This window comes from Anabrus simplex, chromosome 1 (genome assembly GCF_040414725.1).
Source record: "Anabrus simplex isolate iqAnaSimp1 chromosome 1, ASM4041472v1, whole genome shotgun sequence".
Taxonomy (NCBI): Eukaryota; Metazoa; Arthropoda; class Insecta; order Orthoptera; family Tettigoniidae; genus Anabrus; species Anabrus simplex.
In genome coordinates this window covers 1,222,638,961-1,222,659,548 of record NC_090265.1, presented here as the reverse complement: position 1 = coordinate 1,222,659,548, position 20,588 = coordinate 1,222,638,961, and the positions used below count along the sequence as shown (strand labels likewise).

The 20,588-nt window shown below is 39.4% G+C and overlaps 1 protein-coding gene across 1 annotated transcript in view; it reads right to left on the bottom strand.

Annotated features, from left to right (window-relative positions):
• U2A (small nuclear ribonucleoprotein polypeptide A'-like U2A) overlaps positions 1 to 20,588 on the bottom strand; it is a 146,302-nt gene that overhangs the window by 57,888 nt on the left and 67,826 nt on the right. Inside the window, exon 4 of the mRNA XM_067137587.2 lies at positions 3,539 to 3,767. Within this exon, the coding sequence (XP_066993688.1) occupies positions 3,539 to 3,767 (229 nt within the window). The remainder of the gene's footprint in view (positions 1 to 3,538; positions 3,768 to 20,588) is intronic.

Genomic DNA, 20,588 nt, shown 5'->3' with positions numbered 1-20,588 from the left:
CACTACACTTCTGCGATTCCACTTACACGCAGGTTCCTATCATATGGTGAAAGTAGTGGCAAAAGATCTACAGAGGTTGACACCACGAACAAGTATCATTTTAACCCCTTCAGTGGCGGTTTCTGGCAGACCTCCTGTGCCAGAAAAGTGAGGTTATTTCGAAATTATTTATTTTTATGAAGCAAGGTATGAATAACAATTATTAAGGGAAAACAGTCATATTATTCAAGGTTAATAAAAACTTTACACACTATCTACACTTTTTTACAGTAGGTCTGTGATGTGGTTTCATAAAATATTGATGTTTTGAGAATACTGTCCTGTGAGCAATACATTTTAATTTCAGGCTTTTGTATTATTCCCATCAACAACACTAATGCAATGCACTTTCAAATTTCATAAGACTTTGTTTCTTTCCAAAACTGTGCCCTTGCATGCAGAGATTTATTTACAATTTTTTCAATACACTTTCAGCATAGAATTTTTTTTTCGGTCATTGCCAAATTTACAACTTCATCCATTAGAAACAGTTCAAAACAGTCAATCACACTCACCTCTAGTAATAATCCAATGCTAACACCAGGATTTCCTGTAAATGAAATTATATTAGGTTGCACACTATCCCCAGGCTTTCACTTTTTACACACGAATGTATATTCAACATTTCCTACCATCACATTAGCTTCTGACGTAATATCTTCTTCACTTTCACTAGAAATACTAAGAAGGTTATTATCCGAAGAATCAATAAAATCATTATCACTACTATCAGAAATACTAATGTCACTTAGAGATTAATCTTTGATGTAGTTCCTTATTTCGCCTTCAGACAAACATATCTTCCGTTTCGCGCTCACCATTTCTGTTTACCTCGTCAGCCGGCCAGAGAGTGTATATATAAAGTATAGAAGATAAGGCATATTTTAAGCCAGAGATTTCACGGATACAGCTGAAAACACCCCCGTCATCTGTTGAGAATGCTGGAAAACATTTTCCAAAGAGATTCCAGTACCCGACAAATTATTGGGCGATCGTGAAATGAACACTGCAGCTAAACGAGAATATCTCGGGTGTGCCACTGAAGAGGTTAAAAAAAAAAAAAAAAGCAATGACATAAATTTATTGATATGAAAGGGATAGTCTATGGTTTACCATGGGTGATGAAAGTACATACAGGTTTCCTACACCCAACGTAAATGCAACTACAGATCCAGAATTTATCTAGAAAGAATATGAAGATCAAGTTTATTTTGACTACTTAGTGAATAACTACAAAAATAATAATAAAAGTACATTAATATTAAAGAAATCAAATAAGTCTGTGTTCATAACCTATACAAGGAACAAAACTTTCAGCATGGAAATATACCTTTTTTATTTCTGCATTTGAACTCTCTGGGCTTCCATCTCCCAATATGACAGCTGTCAGCTTCACCAAAATAATAGTCACATACTGTAAACTGTGCGGCCTGTGGTCGAATGTATTATTGAACATGTTTCAGTGTGTTATTCTGATGAATTTATATAAACATAAGTGCATGTAGATGTGATAATACGGAGGTAAAACAATAATACTCTGGCAATAAACAACTGTTGATTGGGCGAAGTTCCTGATATTATTGTAGACCTTATTGGATTGGTCAGTGGATCTATAAGCTACCAAACTGGCCTTAAGACATCTAATAGGACAACTTCCAGAGTGCTAAAAGCAACAAAGCTACTCAAAAGTCTGAGAGAAATGATACGGAAAATTTATGACTCCCATTATATTTTAGTTTATAATTTTAAAACACAATAGGAACTTGAAAGTCAAATCATAATATATTTGGAAAATAATTTTACCAACCACGTACCAGCAGGACAAAGAAAACCCTAATTTAATGTGTTGCAAAAAATTTTGGCTTATCTTTTTATATACCCAGATAGCAAATAAGCAGCTGATGGACCATTAGACAAAACTATCTTTATACTGGTTTGTTTTCCCAGTGACTTTGCTGTATGGGGGGTGAAACCTGGGTGGAATCAGGGTATCTTATTCATAAGTTAAAAGCAACAGATATGAAAGTAGCGGGAATGATTATTGGTTCAAACAGTTGGGAAGAATGGCAGGAGGGTACTCAAACTAAGGAGATGGAAGCTCAGATACGGATAAACTGGATAAGGCTGTATGTAACAACTGGCTCAGGCGGTGGGGTCATGTGAGGTGAACAGAAGAGCACAGGTTACCTAAGATGTCTGGTAGTACATACATACATACATACATACATACATTATCATTATAGACTGTTATGCCTTTCAGCGTTCAGTCTGCAAGCCTCTGAGAATTTACTAAACGTCGCCACAATCTTCGATTTGCAACTAGTGTTGTGGCCTCATTTAGTTCTATACCTCTTATCTTTAAATCGTTAGAAACCGAGTCTAACCATCGTCGTCTTGGTCTCCCTCTACTTCTCTTACCCTCCATAACAGAGTCCATTATTCTCCTAGGTAACCTATCCTCCTCCATTCGCCTCACATGACCCCACCACCGAAGCCAGTTTATGCGTACAGCTTCATCCATCAAGTTCATTCCTAAATTAGCCTTTATCTCCTCATTCCGAGTACCCTCCTGCCATTGTTCCCACCTGTTTGTACCAACAATCATTCTTGCTACTTTCATGTCTGTTACTTCTAACTTATGAATAAGATATCCTGAGTCCACCCAGCTTTCGCTCCCGTAAAGCAAAGTTGGTCTGAAAACAGACCGATGTAAAGATAGTTTCGTCTGAGAGCTGACTTCCTTCTTACAGAATACTGCTGATCGCAACTGCGAGTTCACTGCATTAGCTTTACTACACCTGGATTCAATCTCACTTACTATATTACCATCCTGGGAGAACACACAACCTAAATACTTGAACTTATCGACCTGTTCTAGTTTTGTATCAACAATCTGACATTCAATTCTGTTGAATTTCTTACCTACTGACATCAATTTAGTTTTCGAGAGGCTGATTTTCATACCATACTCACTGCACCTATTTTCAAGTTCCAAGATATTAGACTGCAGGCTTTCGGCATAGTCTGCCATTAAGACAAAGTCGTCAGCATAGGCCAAACTGCTTACTACATTTCCACCTAACTGAATCCCTCCCTGCCATTTTATACCTTTCAGCAGATGATCCATGTAAACTACGAACAGCAAAGGTGAAAGATTACAGCCTTGTCTAACCCCTGTAAGTACCCTGAACCAAGAACTCATTCTACCATCAATTCTCACTGAAGCCCAATTGTCAACATAAATGCTTTTGATTGATTTTAATAATCTAACCTTTAATTCCATAGTCCCCCAGTATGGCGAACATCTTTTCCCTTGGTACCCTAGTAGATTGGAAATATATCGTGTTTTTATTTATTACTACACAACATCCACAGTTTTATTATGAAGGTTAGTGATCATTAAAAATGAACATTCACAGTAAAATTTAGTAGCTATGCAACTTCATGCATTTCCTTAGAACTTACAAGGTAAAAAAAAATAAAAATAAAGTTAGCTCACCTTCATCTTTATCTTCCGAAAATCTAATAATGTGAGTTGAGGCAGTTTAAAGATAACATACTGCCGGTAATGATGTCGAGCTTGAACTGGGTTATGCAAAAGTGCGAGAGTCCGAAGAGTTTTGACAGTGATGAGTGGGTCCAAATCAGCCAGCTCCATTATCATGTTGCCTGTCAAGATTAGGGTCTCCAAATTTGGTAAGCATGCCTCCAAGTTTTCAGCAATACGACTGTTGAAAGATGTTACACTTTAATTATCCTAGGAAAATACATACATACATACATACATACCTACCTACCTACCTACCTACCAGGTGTATGCATATGTCTTTTCCGGTTTCACTAAGAGATGGTGCCAGCAAACAGTATGCAGCGCATGAATTTGACACATACGTCAGTTTGTTCATCTGACATTAACCTACCACATACACACAAGCTGAGTCCACCAAACACTAGTGTCTGTGTTGTGTATCATTAAGTGATCCTGTCTATGTTTGTGCCTGAAAAAGAACATTTGCGACACACATTGGTTTTCTTATTTCATCGCTTGCTCGTAGAAACATGGTGAACACGCTCCATCGAGTAGAATATGCGAGACATTTAAAACAACGATTTCAATGTGAAAGACAGTGTGTGCTCTGATAGACAACGAAAGTGCAAAGACATGCTATTGCAGGCGTTACTGGATGATGACCCAACTCAAACAGCAACTGGCACAAGCATTAAATGTGTCACAAGAAACAATCAGCAGGTGTTTACGAGCAATCGAGAACTTCAATAAACTCGGTAAATTGGTCCCACACAATTTCAATGAATGGCAAATGGAAAATCGCAAAGTCACGGTGCTTCAACGCCACAAAAGAAAATAATTTCTGTGCCAAGTTGTGGCGGGTGATGAAAAATGGATTTACACCGACTGACAGAGCAAATGCAACACCAAGAAGGAGTGGTCAGAACTTTATGCCAATTGCAGGGTAGACTGACGTCACTGAGGTATGCTCATGATGTGAAATGCGCCGCTGTGCTGCGCACGATAAATGGGACACGGCATTGGCGAATGGCCCACTTCATACCGTGATTTCTCAGCCGACAGTCATTGTAGAACGTGTTGTCGTGTGCCACAGGACACGTGTATAGCTAAGAATGCCAGGCTGCCGTCAACGGAGGCATTTCCAGCAGACAGACGACTTTACGAGGGGTATGGTGATCGGGCTGAGAAGGGCAGGTTGGTCGCTTCGTCAAATCGCAGCCGATACCCATAGGGATGTGTCCACGGTGCAGCGCCTGTGGCAAAGATGGTTGGCGCAGGGACATGTGGCACGTGCGAGGGGTCCAGGCGCAGCCCGAGTGACGTCAGCACGCGAGGATCGGCGCATCCGCCACCAAGCGGTGGCAGCCCCGCACGCCACGTCAACCGCCATTCTTCAGCATGTGCAAGACACCCTGGCTGTTCCAATATCGACCAGAACAATTTCCCGTCGATTGGTTGAAGGAGGCCTGCACACCTGGCGCCCGCTCAGAAGACTACCATTGACTCCACAGCATAGACGTGCATGTGCTGCGGCCGGTGGCACTCCCGTACCTTCAGGGGCTGCCCAATGCTCTGTTTCAGCAGGATAATGCCCGCCCACACACTGCTCGCATCTCCCAACAGGCTCTACGAGGTGTACAGATGCTTCCGTGGCCAGCGTACTCTCCGGATCTCTCACCAATCGAACACGTGTGGGATCTCATTGGACGCCGTTTGCAAACTCTGCCCCAGCCTCGTACGGACGACCAACTGTGGAAAATGGTTGACAGAGAATGGAGAACCATCCCTCAGGACACCATCCGCACTCTTATTGACTCTGTACCTCGACGTGTTTCTGCGTGCATCGCTGCTCGCGGTGGTCCTACATCCTACTGAGTCGATGCCGTGCGCATTGTGTAACCTGCATATCGGTTTGAAATAAACATCAATTATTCGTCCGTGCCGTCTCTGTTTTTTCCCCAACTTGCATCCCTTTTGAACCACTCCTCCTTGGTGTTGCATTGTCACTGTCAGTCAGTGTATTTTGAAAACCTGAAGCGCAGAAAATCGTGGCTGTCACCTGGTGAAGCCTGTCCTTTAACACCTAGGCCGAATTGCTTCGGCAAGAAGACCATGCTTTGTGGCTGGTGGAACTAGAGCGGTATTGTGTATTATGAACTCTTGAAGCCCGGTGAAACCGTTAATGCAGAATGCTATCACCAACAAATTATTCATTAAAATCACGCATTGATCAAAAGACGACCGGAATGGACCAGAAGACGTGGCAAAGTGATTTTGTTATATGACAATGCGCTGTCTCACACAGCAAAACCCGTGAAAGATACCTCAAAATCGCTTGGATGGGACATCCTTCCGCACACGCCGTACTCCCCGACCTGGTGCCATCTGACTATCACCTCTTCACATCAATGGGGCATGCGTTTGCAGACCAGCACTTCAATAAATTTTGAGGAAGTTGGAAGATGGCTCAACAAATGGTTTGCCGCAAAGGACAAGCAAATTTTCTGGCGTGGCATTCATAACTTACCTGAAAGATGGGCGAAGTGTGTAGAAGCTGATGGCCAATATTTTGAATAAATAAAAAATGAATTTCCCTTGAAAAGTGTGTTTTTCCTTTACCACAAAACCCTGTAAAAACTAAAAAATTATGTATACACCTGGTATATGCAAGTTGTACATAAAAAAACTACATATATAAAATAAAGAGTTCTCTCCAGACACTGCTCAGAATTAAGAAAAACAATGGCATTTCTGTATCAATTGTGTCTACAGTATGAAGGAAATGCAACTTTTAATTTTCCATCATATCTGTCTGCTTGTCTGTCTGTATGTACGTGCACCACAAACAGAATTTAATGAAAATTGATATGTAAAGTTGGGGAATAGGGTACTACAATCTAAGCTATAAATAATTTTATTCATGCTAGGTGAAATAGTAGTTTAGGGGAAGGTCTACAATTTAATTTTCAATGTTATTAGTGGTCTTATCGATAAATACTACATAACAAAAGTTATAGAGAATACAATTTCTGATCATCTACGTCTTATATAGTTTTACTATACCAGCTATGATAACAGCGATATTTATGAATGTACCTTTTTGTTGCTTAGTCCATATCAACGCAGAGTATCGCTAACATAGAATTATTGTTCAATTGTGTTAACTGGCAATGGTGGTGGGTTTTTTTGCGATTGTCTTAAGGTGAAAAACCGTGTGGTAACCAGCCCATACCGACTAGGAATATTGTGAAGTTGATTATCAAAATGAAAGAAATTTGTAAAGGAACGATTGCTTGAAGAATAAGACAAGAGAGAATCATGAAAGTAGGAGGAGGACTCGCTCTGTATTATATGCTCTAATATCAGTGTCAGAAGAAAATTAAAAGTGAAGGCCTACGATACTAAAGGCTCATAAAATTGAACATCAATAATATTACATTAACTATTCTTTGTTGTGAAATGTAACAAAAACTTTTCAGTCTGTCAAACACACTGCAATTACAATATAAAATATCACTATAAAAATACCTGTAAAAATACACACTATTATACAAAGAATGACACGTTGCGTTCTGGAAGAACATCCTCAGATTCTATCAAATCACTTAAAACATGCTTATATAAGTACAGTATTGTTTACGTTGCGTAAACTTGTCAATGATAGAGAGTTTAGTGATAACATGAATAACATGAACCAGTAATGACAAAAAATAAATTCACAAATATTAATATAATGAAAAACTTGCGTACTTATCTAGACTGCCGATGCTAAGTCCGTTGTCACAAAACACTATTTCAGGACTGTGGTCATGGAAAGTTTTGGGTACAGCACACAGCTCGCGGAGATGGGAGGGGAAGCATGGAAGGGGCCTTGTGGAGCATCGTGGATCTCTCCTATTGGATGTTAAAACCAAGTATACTGTACTGTGTAGAGGGGAGGGGGAAGTAGAGCGGAGCAAGTGGAGCGCCTTCTATCAACACTGGAGATGGGAGAGAAGGTTATTAACATATTTTATGTTAAAACGTACTTTTATGTAATATGGATGAATGCAAATCAATGATTTTAGGTGAATAAAGTAAGGAATTGAGATAGAGACCAACTATTAAATATTATTATTATGAAAGCTAATTTAATGAGAAATGTTGTCCAGGTATTATGTGAGTAGAGCAAAGAGGGGGGAATTTTTTAAGTGTGTATTGTCATTTAGGTTTACATTAGCATTTTCTGCAATGTAAATTATGATTGCTTCCTTTATATTCAAAGATTTACTTTTATTTTCAATGTGTACAAGTTTTAGATCTGTGTTGATGTCTGAAATGGTGTGAACAGTCGTATATGTGCTCCCCGAAGGCTGAATGGAGATATATCTCATCGCGTTTTTGTGTTCTTGGTATCTTGTGTGGAAATTACGTTTCGTTTGACATATACATGTGGCATTGCAGTTAGGTTCTTGGTACATGAGTACTTTTGACTTTGAGAAAGGGTCTTGCACTTGGTGATGTGTCTCTGTAGTGTGTTGTTTGTTCTAAAGGTTACTTTTAAACCTTGTTTCTTGAAGATATTAGCTACTTTGTATGTGCTCTTGTTAACATAGTTGAGAACCACATATTTTTCTCTGTCATCTGTAGTGGTTTCCCGGCAATTTTTCTTATGTTTATTTAATTTAATAGTTTATCTATTGTTTTCTTTCGTGATTTGTTTAATGATTTGTATCTCTTCATTGAAATCCGTTTTGCTCATTGGTATGGAAATAGCTCTGTGTATCACTGTATTCAGTCCTGCTATTTTGTGTGTGTATGGGTGGTTAGACTTGTCAATAGTGTGCGACGTCTGAGTGGGTTTTCTGTATACTTTGTAAGATAGGTTGTCATTATTCCTGTTGATTGTGATTTCTAAATAGTTTATTTTCTTGTTAGTTTCTGGCTCCGTTGTGAAACTGATGGACTTGTGTAAAGAATTTAGTGTGTTTAATAACTTGTGTGCATTAGTGATGTCATTATCATATATGCATACAACGTCATCCACGTATCTGTGCCAGTGTAAGATTCCTTTTGAATGCTGGCCCATTAAGATGATGTTTTCAAAGTAACTGAGAAAAATGTTTGCTATTATACCTGATAATGTTGAGTCCATGGCTGATCCTTCTTATTGGCAATAGATTTTGTCATTGAATGCAAAGCAATTTTGGTGTAGTGTTGTTCTAGGCTGTTTTTAATTGATCTGTCTTCTTTAAGTGAAATTTTCTCTTTTAGAATTAGGTTGGGTTGTTTGCTTTAAAATTTACTATTGGTCTAATGGGACATGACTGTTTGTGTATTTTGGGTAGGGTTCTTAGTGTGGGGAGTTTGTGATTTTTGATGGTGAGGCTTTCCTTTTCTTGTTTTGTGAAAATAATTCTTAAATAATTAAAGAACTAAATAAAATTCAAATAACAAAGAGCACAGGTATGATATCCTTTGACATCACTAACATGTACACCAACATACCAATAGATGAATCCATTAAAATTATCGAAAATCTTAAAGAAAACACTTCTCTACAAGAAAACAAAGAAGTTGTTAGCCTTCTTAAAACAACACTACACCAAAATTGCTTTGCATTGAACGACAAAATTTATTGACAAAAAGAAGGGTTAGCCATGGGCTCACCATTCTCAGGTACAATAGCAAACATTTTTCTGAATAACTTCGAAAACATCATCTTAATGGGCCAGCATTCAAAAGGAATTTTACACTGGAGCAGATACGTGGATGACGTCGTATGCATATATGACAATGATGTCACTATGGCACACACATTATTAAACACACTAAATTCTTTATACAAGTCCATCAGCTTCACAATGGAACCAGAAACTAACAAGGAAAAAAAAAAAAAATTTAGACATCACAATCAACAGGAATAATGACAACCTATCTTACAAAGTATATAGAAAGCCCACTCAGACGTCGCACACTATTGACGAGTCTAACCACCCATACACACACAGAATAGCAGGACTGAATACAGTGATCCACAGAGCTATTTCCATACCAATGAGCACAACGGATTTCAATGAAGAGATACAAATCATTAAACAAATCGCAAAAGAAAATAACCTATTATATAAAATAAACATAACAAAAATCGCTGGGAAACCACTACACATGACAAAGAAAAAATACGTGGTTCTCAACTACGTTAACAAGAACACATACAAAGTAGCTAATATTTTCAAGAAACAAGGTTTAAAAGTAGCCTTTAGAATGAACAACACACTACAGAGACACATCAGCAAGTGCGACCTGAACAAGAAGACCCTTCTCAAAGTCAGGAGTATATGAACTCAAGTGCCAAAAACCTAACTGCAATTCTACATACATAGGTCAAACAAAATGAAATTTCAACACAAGATACAAAGAACACAAAAACTCAATCAGATGTAAACAGCATTCAGCCTTTGGGGAGTACATATACAACTGTTCACACCATTTCACAGATCAATATAATAATAATGTTATTTGTTTTACGTCCCACTAACTACTTTTTAAGGTCTTCGGAGACGCCGAGGTGCCGGAATTTAGTCCCGCGGGAGTTCTTTTACGTGCCAGTAAATCTACCGACACGGGGCTGTCGTATTTGAGCACCTTCAAATACCACCGGACTGAGCCAGGATCGAACCTGCCAAGTTGGGGTTAGAAGGCCAGCGCCTTAACCGTCTGAGCCACTCAGCCCGGCATTTCACAGATCAACACAGATCTAAAAAAAAAAAATTACACATCGAAAATAAAAGTAAATCCTTGAATACAAAGGAAGCCATCAACATTTACATTGCAAAAAATGTTAATGTAAATGAGCATACACACTTTAAAAATACCCCCCCCCCCCCACTCTTTGCTCTAAGCACATAACATCTGGACAACATTTACTCATTAAATTAGCTTTCATAACAATAACATTTAATAGTTAGTCTATCTCAATTCCTTACTTTATTCACCTAAAATCATTTATTTGCATTTATCCATATTACATAAAAGTACATTTTAACATGAAGTAGGTTAATAACCTTCTCTCCCATCTCCAGTGTTGATAGAAGGTTCCACAGCACTCCACTCGCTCTGCCCTACTTCCCCCTCCCCTCTACAAAGTACAGTATACGATATCGATGTTTATTCCCATAGGGAACCTGAAATATTTGAATGAGTAAATTTATAATACCAATATAAATGGTCCATTATTGGACATTATAAATTTTCCAGCTAACTCATTCCTGGTTGCCAGCGTTTCACCCCAGTGTGCTAAGTTGGGCTTGGTGGGTGTGCTATTTACTAACTGATGAGCCCAACTTGGCACACCAGGGCTAATATCCTTATCCTTATCTGTAATTCCAGATCTTTACTCATATCACTTATATATATGTCCGACTCGTTGGTTGAATGGTCAGTGTACTGGCCTTCGGTTCAGAGGGTCCCGGGTTCGATTCCCAGCCGGGTCGGGGATTTTAACCTTCATTGGTTAATTCCATTGGCCCGGGGGCTGGTCGTCTGTGTTGTCCCCAACATCCCTGCAACTCACACACCACACATAACACTATCCTCCACCACAATAACACCCAGTTACCTACATATGGCAGATGCTACCCACCCTCATTGGAGGGTCTGCCGTACAAGGGCTGCACTCGGCTAGAAATAGCCACACGAAATTAAAACTTATATATATAAGAAAACAAAGGTCCAAGAAGACTGCCCTGCGGACTTCTTGAATCTAAAATGTCTGCTATATCTTGCTGGTATCCTACAAGTTGAGCTTCACTGGAATAACTTATCCTAAACCCAAACTGCCTTCTTTCAAACCAGTTAGTAATTTCACAAAAGGTTCTAATATAATCAGAAAGAATTATTTCCCAGAGAAACTACACGTCAAGCTGCCTGGCCTGTAATTTTCCACTGTATGTTTGTCACCCTCCCTCTTGTACAGTGGGGCTACTATTGCAACATTCATTTGGTATAGCTTCTTCACGCAAACAATAGTCAAATTAGTATTTTAGATCTGGCACTATATCCCAACCCATAGCCTTTATTATATCCCCAAAAATCTTATCAACCTCAGCTGCCTTTCTAGCTTTTTTTAACTTTTGTATCTTTTTAAACACTCATGTTGATAAAAAACAGAACACCTTGAAAGACTAGAGATAGGAAGTTCATATTCACAGGACATGTTCATTAGAATGTTCTGCAGAAATGATTAGCATTTCAGTCACCTAGGTTAAGCATGTGTCCTGTTGCCTAGTAGGCACTGAATCCTCCATGCACACTGATAACTTGTTCCATGCGTGATGGCATCAACGTGTATAGGGCGTGAATGGCGTCCACCCACGCTGCATTCACCTGGTTCCACAGTTCATCTTTGGTGGTCTGCATTGGGTCAGAGTGCCGCGCCCATCATTTCACCATATTCCACACTTTTTCGATTGGCAAAAAGTCCGGTGATTGGGCGGGCCAGGGCAACAGTACGACATCCTGTGACAACAAGAAGGCAAGTGGTCGTGTATTGTCCTGCTGAAATATGGCGTCTGGGGTGTCGTGCAGAAAGGACGGGTTGCAGGAATTCATTCACCTAGGTGAAACTGGTCACAGTGCCCTGGACACGCACCAACTGTGATTTGTGGTTGTAACCAATAGCACTCCACACCATAAGGCCTTGAGTTGGTACTGTATGTCTTGTACGAATGCAGTTAATGTGATGCCTTTCCCTCTGTCTGCGGTAGGGTTGGGCAGACTGGAACAGTCAGCTGTTCCAGATCATTAGAAGCTTGAGGTGGAATGTTTCGGTACAGCGTACCGGCACACGGCACTGTAACTGCGCAGTAGAGAGAATTTCGTGAGGCAACATGACATGCTCCGCGTCAGCAGGAATGTGATGCTGTACCGGACGTGCTGTGTGTAGTTACGGCCAGTGTAAAGCTGCACGGAGCGTGAAGGAACAGTCGGAAGACTGAAATTCGTGCCCAATAATAATATTTAAAGGCTGCTTTTAGGTGAAGATTTTTCAGTCAATATGAAATACACATAACATGGTTACAATGGCAGTACAGGTGTTTTAAAGTAACTAACCCAACAATATTTTCACCAACTGAATGTATCAGCCTATACTGCGAGTAATTAGGGCCAGGATAAAACTTCACGGCACGTGAAAAAGAATGATACAGATGTTGGTTCTCATAGGGAACCTGAAATATTTCTCCTGAGTGAGTAAATTTATAATACCGATATAAATAGTCCGTTCTTGATCATTATAAATTTTCCAGCTAACTAATTCCCGGTTGCCAGCGTTTCACCCCGTGTGCTAAGTTAGGCTCATCAGTTGGTACCTAGCACAACCACCAAGACGCATGGCTAGTGCATACGGTGGAGGCCACTGCATAGGCTACTTAAAGCCACCAGCAGTGCCAATGCACTCATTACCAAAAATTGATGCCTGCTTGGCCATCAGATGATACAAATGTTGATTCCCATAGGAAAAATTTATAATGTCCAATAACGGACCATTAAATTGGTATTATAAATTTACTCATTCGGGACACATATTTCAGGTTCCCTATGGGAATCAACATCTGTATCATCTGATGGCCACGCAGGCATCAATTTTTGGTAATGAGACAAAGTCCCTCCAAGTGCATTGGCACTGCTGGTGGCTTCAAGTAGCCTACGCAGTGGCCTCCACAGTATGCACTAGCCATGCGTCTTGGCGAGTATGCTAGGTACCAACTGATGAGCCCAACTTACCACACGGGGGCGAAATACTGGCAAGCAGGAATGAGTTAGGTTGGAAAATTTATAATGTCCAATAACGGACCATTTATATTGGTATTACATGAAAAAGCAGTCGGAACTCTGAAATAGGCACCCAGAAAAATCATGTCTAAATGTTGTTTTTAGGATAACAATGTTTTCATTCATTCTGAAACACACCTGTCAAAATTACACTGGCAGTAGATGTGTTTACAAATGTCACAATGTTATTTTAACCAATTAAAAATATACTCGCATAGTTGAAGATTCATTCGTCAGTACTCTACTTACGTACATAATATACAAGCGGAACATGAAAATAAAAAAGTAACCCATACAAGCAAAACATGAAAATAAAAACTTTAACACTATATACAAGCGGAACAGGAGATTAAAAATAAAATTAAGCCTATACAAGCAGAACATGAAAATAAAAATTGTGGGATGTTTCTCATCACTGTGCTGGTTGAAGATCCCTTTGCAGACAAAATAGAAGATCATAAATTGCTTTCACTATGTCCAGTTTTATTCTAGTAAAAAAGTCGTAAACAGGACTCCGGTGCGACAATATTCAAAGTTTACCGTTTTTCGTAAGGTATATATTACTAGGCTTCAACGAAAACTCTCTTACAAAACAAAACGCATAAAGTTATCCGGATGTACCGACGGCCAGTTGTCGGTGCAACGGAACTCACAGAACAAAGAGGATATGATGGAACACGGAACACTCCAGCACATGGCGGCACACTGCCGGTATCGACAGTTGACTAGTGGGCAAAGGGCAGTGCATGGTGGCGCTTCTGATGGAACAGCGAGTCACTGTCTTGGTCTCACTTGAGAACGTTTCGGAACAACTGACACTCCGAGTTCTGGAACAGAGCAACATAACATTACACCGGCACAGTGTGCCGAAACAGGGACATAGTGCGCAACCCTAGTCTGCGGCGAACCAAAATGCAGCCATCATTTTCAAACAAACGGAATCTGGATTCATACAAAAACACTGTCTGCTGCCATTCCTGTCCCCAGTGTTGTCGTTCCATATACCATTGCAGTCTAGCACATTTATGCACACTAGTCAGTTAGGTGGAGAAGTGGACGACGCGCCGTTAACCCAGACTGTGATAAACGGCGACGGACTGTCACTCCTGATAGTGTACGATGTGTTCCACTGTTGCGCCAGAGCCGAAGAGGACGCAGATCTGTTCTGCATTGCCATTTGGATGAGGTGTTGATCTTTTCAGGGGATGGTCTGGGTGGTGAGACCAGACCCATCACGTCATGTCGTGTGACCTTCTGTGAACCATTCTGTACACACGTTGCACTGTCGACACACTTCGTTCCACACGAGCAGCAATTTCCCGGATGGATGCATCACATTCTCTCATGCCAATAATGTGCCCTCTTTCAAACTCACTCATTTGATGGTACGGTTCTCACGTACTTCTGCGAGGTATCCTGCACATCCGCTCAAGTCACACTGATCCATTACCTGTGGATTACAGCGACAAGAGCCGCAGGCACATTTTACCAGTCGATGGTGGTGCGCCAAGATATTTATGTAAATCTTGAAACTAAGGACCGACATGGTTCAAATGCTTCTTCAGAACATAATAATGCACACGTCCTGTGAATATGAATTTCCTATCCCTAGTCTTTCAAGGTGTTCTGGATTTTATGAACATGAGTATACATGTCTTTATTATCATAGATAAATTTCAGTATTTTGCCATTATTAGTCGCCTCCTCTACGAGGAGGTGGTGAGACCAGACTCATCACGTCATGTTGTATGGCCTTCTGTGAACCATTCTGTATACACGTTGCACTGCTGACACACTTCGTTCCACACGAGCAGCAATTTCCCGGATGGATGCATCACATTCACTCATGCCAATAATGTGCCCTCTTTCAAACTCGCTCATTTGACAGTACGGTTCTCGCGTATCCAACTACCTATACATGTAGCTGACTGTACGTCCTCCTATATAGACTGCCCTTGTTCATTAATGATCACAGGAATGTCCTTCCTGGAACCTGTTTCTGCCTTAAAGTATCTGTACATGTACTTCCTTTGCTCCCTACAATTCATGTGGCTCCCAATTATGTTTGCCATCGTGTTATCCTTTGCTGATTTTTTGAGTGAATTAATTTTCCTTGTTAGCTCCTGCAATCTCTCCTTACTCCCGCAACCATTTCTAACTATTTCTTTCTAAGTCTGCACTTTTTTCTGAATCTCTTTATTTCCCTGTTATACGGGTCCATAATATTCCTTACCACTTTTAAAGGTACATATCTGTTTTTACACTCCTCAAAAACTCCTTTAAACACATCCCAGCAGCTGTTTACATTTAATTGGTCATAATTGCTTTTTAAAAATTTTCCCATTCCCTTCTTATCGGCCATATGGTATTGTCTAATAGTCCTACTTTTACAACATTCCTTTCTAACAATTTTTTTAACCCCGAGAAAGACAGCTTCGTGATGACTTATACCATCCAACACTTTAGTTTCCCTAAAGAGCTCATCTGGTTTTATAAGTACCACGTCTGGAATATTTATCCCTCTAGTTGGTTCCATCACGTTCTGATTCAGCTGTCCTTCCCATAATAACTTTTTGTCATTCGCATTCCCTTCCCAGTTAACATTTAGCAAGTTGAGATCACCCGCCAGAATAACGTTCCTCTCTGTATCTGGTAAATATATATCTACCAAATTACTTACTTCTATTCCTTTCTTTACAATATTTCTACAGTTTAGCACTAACTTTTATGACATCCTTACTCGACTTCATGCTTCCTATACTGTCATCACCATTCCCTGGCCCACTCTGTTTCCCTGAATGTACCTCCTTATAACCTTTCCAAACAAACCTCCTAACTTATATGTACCATTGCAGTTCAAGTGAAGGCCATCTGAGCATTGATCCCTATCTCCTACCCACCCATTAGGATCTACAAATCTCACTCCTTATTTCCCACTCTCCATAGTCTCATTTAAATCCGCAATTACCTTCCATTCAGTATTTCTCCTACACAGTATCCCGCTGATAACTTCTGCTTCCTTAAACCTCTTCCGTGCTGCCATAACCAAATCCAAACGTTTCCAACTATGTTAGTACCAATTCCTGCTTGACTTATGTTGACGGTACCAACATGGAAAATTACCATCTTCTCCTTACCCTCCCTGGATAACACTCTAGCCTAGTTCTCTTTTCTCCACATACTTTCTCCATCCCTGACAATTGAGTCACCCGTGACAAGAGCCTCAACCCCACCCTCATTACATCCCCTCCACTCCTGGTCTCCCCTAATTTCCCTGACACCTGCAGAACTCCCTTCCTTCTCCCTCTCAATACCCTGTTCCACCACCCTCTTCCTATCCTGTGCTCTCCGTTTCCCTTTCCTTGGTCCTTTTCTTCTTGCACCGCCAGACCTCTGTAACACTTTCTTGATCTCCACCTTCCCTCTGCTATCTACCTGAAGTGACTCATTCCATGCTATAAATCTCATTCCTATTGACGGTTATCACTTTATACATAAAAAGTCTTATATCTCGTCAGAATGAATGACAACCGCCTGACTAAAAGGATATATAAATATATAATTGGATTGAGGAAGACAACGAAATGGGTGGAGGAGGTTAAGAAGGACGCAGAAAAAATTAAAATAACATCAGAATTGATCCTCAACAGAAAGAAGTTCAGAACTCGAGTAGATTACCACAAATTCCATGAAGAGCAGCGGATGAACAGGCCCAAATTTGCAATATCTGAGGAGCAGAGAAAAATAAGGAGTGAACGAATGAAGAAGTTCTGGGAAGAGAAAAAAAGAAGGCTGGCCAGAAAGCATTAAGTTTCACTCGGTCCACAGTTGGCCAAATTCGGAAGCAAGAAGAAGAAAAAGTCTTATATAATCCTCCTTTTCAATACAAAACAACCATCTATATTAGATGGGACAATATCTATACATGTGTCAGCTTATCTAAAGGCCATCCTCAGTAGAAGCTCAAATATTACATTTATGCAACAAATAAAAACACTGATGAAGTGTGTGGAATTAAAATACAATAATCATGATTGATATATTAAAAACATGTTGAGGTAGAAAAATACTCCTTTCTAAAAACTTGTTTCGTTAACATAAAACTTGCCAATCTTTTTAAAACGTAGAACAATGTGTTGCGCAGCATAGTGAGACCGTCAATTAAGGGAATAATAAGTGTGTATATCATCTGTAATGGAAAAAAAAAAAAAAAATTAATGGATGAAACAAAAACAAAAAAAATTGTGTGAAAAGAAAAGAATCAACTTACCCGTTAAAAGGCTGTCATCTCAAAGGGAATGACCTTGTCGGTCTCATGTCACTACTGACACTAAGCTTGTGTGTAGCTTACAGCATGACAGAGCTGATCCGGTTGGATGGGGAAGCAGAAGGGGGCAGGGGAATATTGAGGGAAGGGTGGGTCTAATTTTGGAATGTTGATGGTGAAACTCGTTTTTATTAACAAATTGTTGACAGATGAGCGGGACAAAGGTCTCCAGTGAAACATTTTTCTTCACGCTGATTTCATTTCATTTGTGTGAAGAATTGTTGTATTGAACAATACCAATATTCTCAAGTATATTGAGTAAGGGACCTTTCTGTTAATAATGTAAAATCTTTAAATCCTGGTCAATTGTTGTGTATTTATGATTTTCTTCATTACAATGTTCCCTCATGGCTGAGTAGCAGTTGTACCTCAAGGCGTAAAGATGTTTGGTGTATCTTATATAGAAACTATGGCCTCTTTGTCCTACATATGTAGAAAAACAAGACTGGCACTTCAATTTGTATACCCCAGAGTTCGTAAATTTGCTGTTGCCATTGATGGTACGGGAATTAAGAGCCATTTTAGCATTTGTGTGAGTGGTCTTGAAAGCTTTTTTTAACTTGTGCTTTTAAAAAATATTAGATATTGGATATATGTTATTGAAGGTAGGTAAATGTGGTAAACTTCTCTTTAGGGGGAAGTTCTTTTTCCAAGGTGGTCTTGGGTTTACTTCTAAACCATTGTCCCGCTCATCTGTCAATGATATGTTAAAAGAAACGAGTTTCACCATCAACATTCCAGAACTAGGCCCGCCCTTCCCTCAATATACCCCTCCCATACCTTACCCACCCAAACACATCAGCTCTGACACGCTGTAAGCTACACACAAGCTTAGTGTCAATAGTGACATGAGACCAACAAGGTCGTACCATTTGAGACTACAGCCTTTTAACGAGTAAGTTGATTGAGCCTTTTCCTTTACCACTATATTTTTGGGCTTTGTTTCATCCATTCATTCTCTTCTTCCCCCTCACCCGTTACAACGATGCACACACTTATTATTCCCTTTACTGATGGCATCGCTATGCTGTGGAACACAGTGTTCCAATTTTTTAAAGAATTAGCAAGTTTTATGTCAATGAAACAAGATTTTAGACGAGAGGATTTTTCTACCTCAACATGTTTTTAATATGTCAATCATGAACATAGTATTTTCATTCCACACACTTCATCAGTGTTTTTATTTGTTTGCATAAATGTAGTAATTGAGCTTCTATTGAGGATGACCTTTAGATAGGCTGAAACATGTATAGATATCGTCCCATCTAATATAGATGGTTGTTTTGTATTAATAAAGAAGATTATATAAGACTTTTTATTTGTAAAGTGATAACTGTCAACATGGAATGAAATTTATAACACACAATGGTAATGCCATCCAGACAAGTAAGAAAGCAAACCTTTATTGTCATATGAAGATAACGGTTGCCAAATTAGGTCAAGATTTATATTTTTTGAGAAAATGTTTAACTAATGATGTCGCACCCAATTTTTTTAATTTACAAAGAAAACTCAGAGAGATGTGGCTAAAACCCGCACAATCCAATGGAAAACTGATAAAATTTGGATAAGGGAAGAAATTAAATTCCTTCAGAGAAAGAAACTCTTCTTAACAAAAGTCTCTACGAAACTCATTTGGAAGTTTCGACCCTTTTATGTCCTCTCGAATGGATTTCCTTTCAAGCTCATGTCATCAATAGACTCAATAAGGTTTTACTGAAGAAACAAAACACTCAACAAGAAGTGGAATAATCTGATAAAAGCTACTTCCCACAATACCTCAAATTTGTCCAACAACACAGAATCAAATGTTTTCCACCCACCGGTAGTGAATCTTAGTTGAGATGACCTTGATCCTAATGATCTCATGGTACCGAAAAAGGGACCAAAACATAACTGGGGTACTTTCTCCAATCACGATGATTTAATCATTACGTTGGCTGAGTCTGAATTAGCTGTTAATAGGTTGCCTAGACATTTAAGATGAAGTTGATATGTTTTTAAATTTAATTTCCTGTGGCTATTTCCAGCCAGGAGCAGCCCTTGTAAGGCAGACCCTCCGATGAGGGTGGAGGAGAGTGTTATGTGTGGTGGGTGAGTTGCAGGGATGTTGGGGACAGCACAAACACCCAGCCCCCGAGCCACTGGAATTAAACAATGAGGGTTAAAATCTCCGACCCGGCCAGGAATCAAACCCAGGACCCTCTGAACCAAAGGCCAGTACGTTGACCATTCAGCCAACGAGTCGGACAGATATGAAGTATAACAGAAGTTACTTTCTTCTTTCAATCAGAAACATACTAGTAAACCCACTAAGGAACAGATCACCAATATATGCAATCTGAAACGGAAAGTTAAAGATAATGATTTAATGTTAACCAAGGCAACGTCGCTGTAGTTATGGAAAAAAGGGACTATGTAAACAAAACACACTCCTTTTTTACTAACAATTTTGATGTAGTCAAAAAAGATCCAACCAACTGAATTCAAAGAGAAGTGAAATATTTAATTTAGAACATTTTAATTTTTGTTCAATGAAGTTCAGAAACCCAAATTGTTTGTCATGAACCCCAAGTTGCCTACGGCGAAAGCATTACTGAAGATTCACAAAGCTGAAGTCCCCATAAGGCCCATTATTAATTTCAGAAATAGTTCGACGTACAAAATATCTCGGTACATTCAAGATTTTCTCAAAACACATTTTTTCCAGGCTAATACGTCAGTTAAGAGTTCCCTACAACTTTGTAATAGAATTAAAGACCTTACTTTACCTAAACATTACACCTTTCACTCCTTTTATATCTATACATATATAAAATAAGAGTTTTGTCTGTACATTGCTCAGAATTTGAAAAGAATGGTATTTCTGTATCGGTCTTG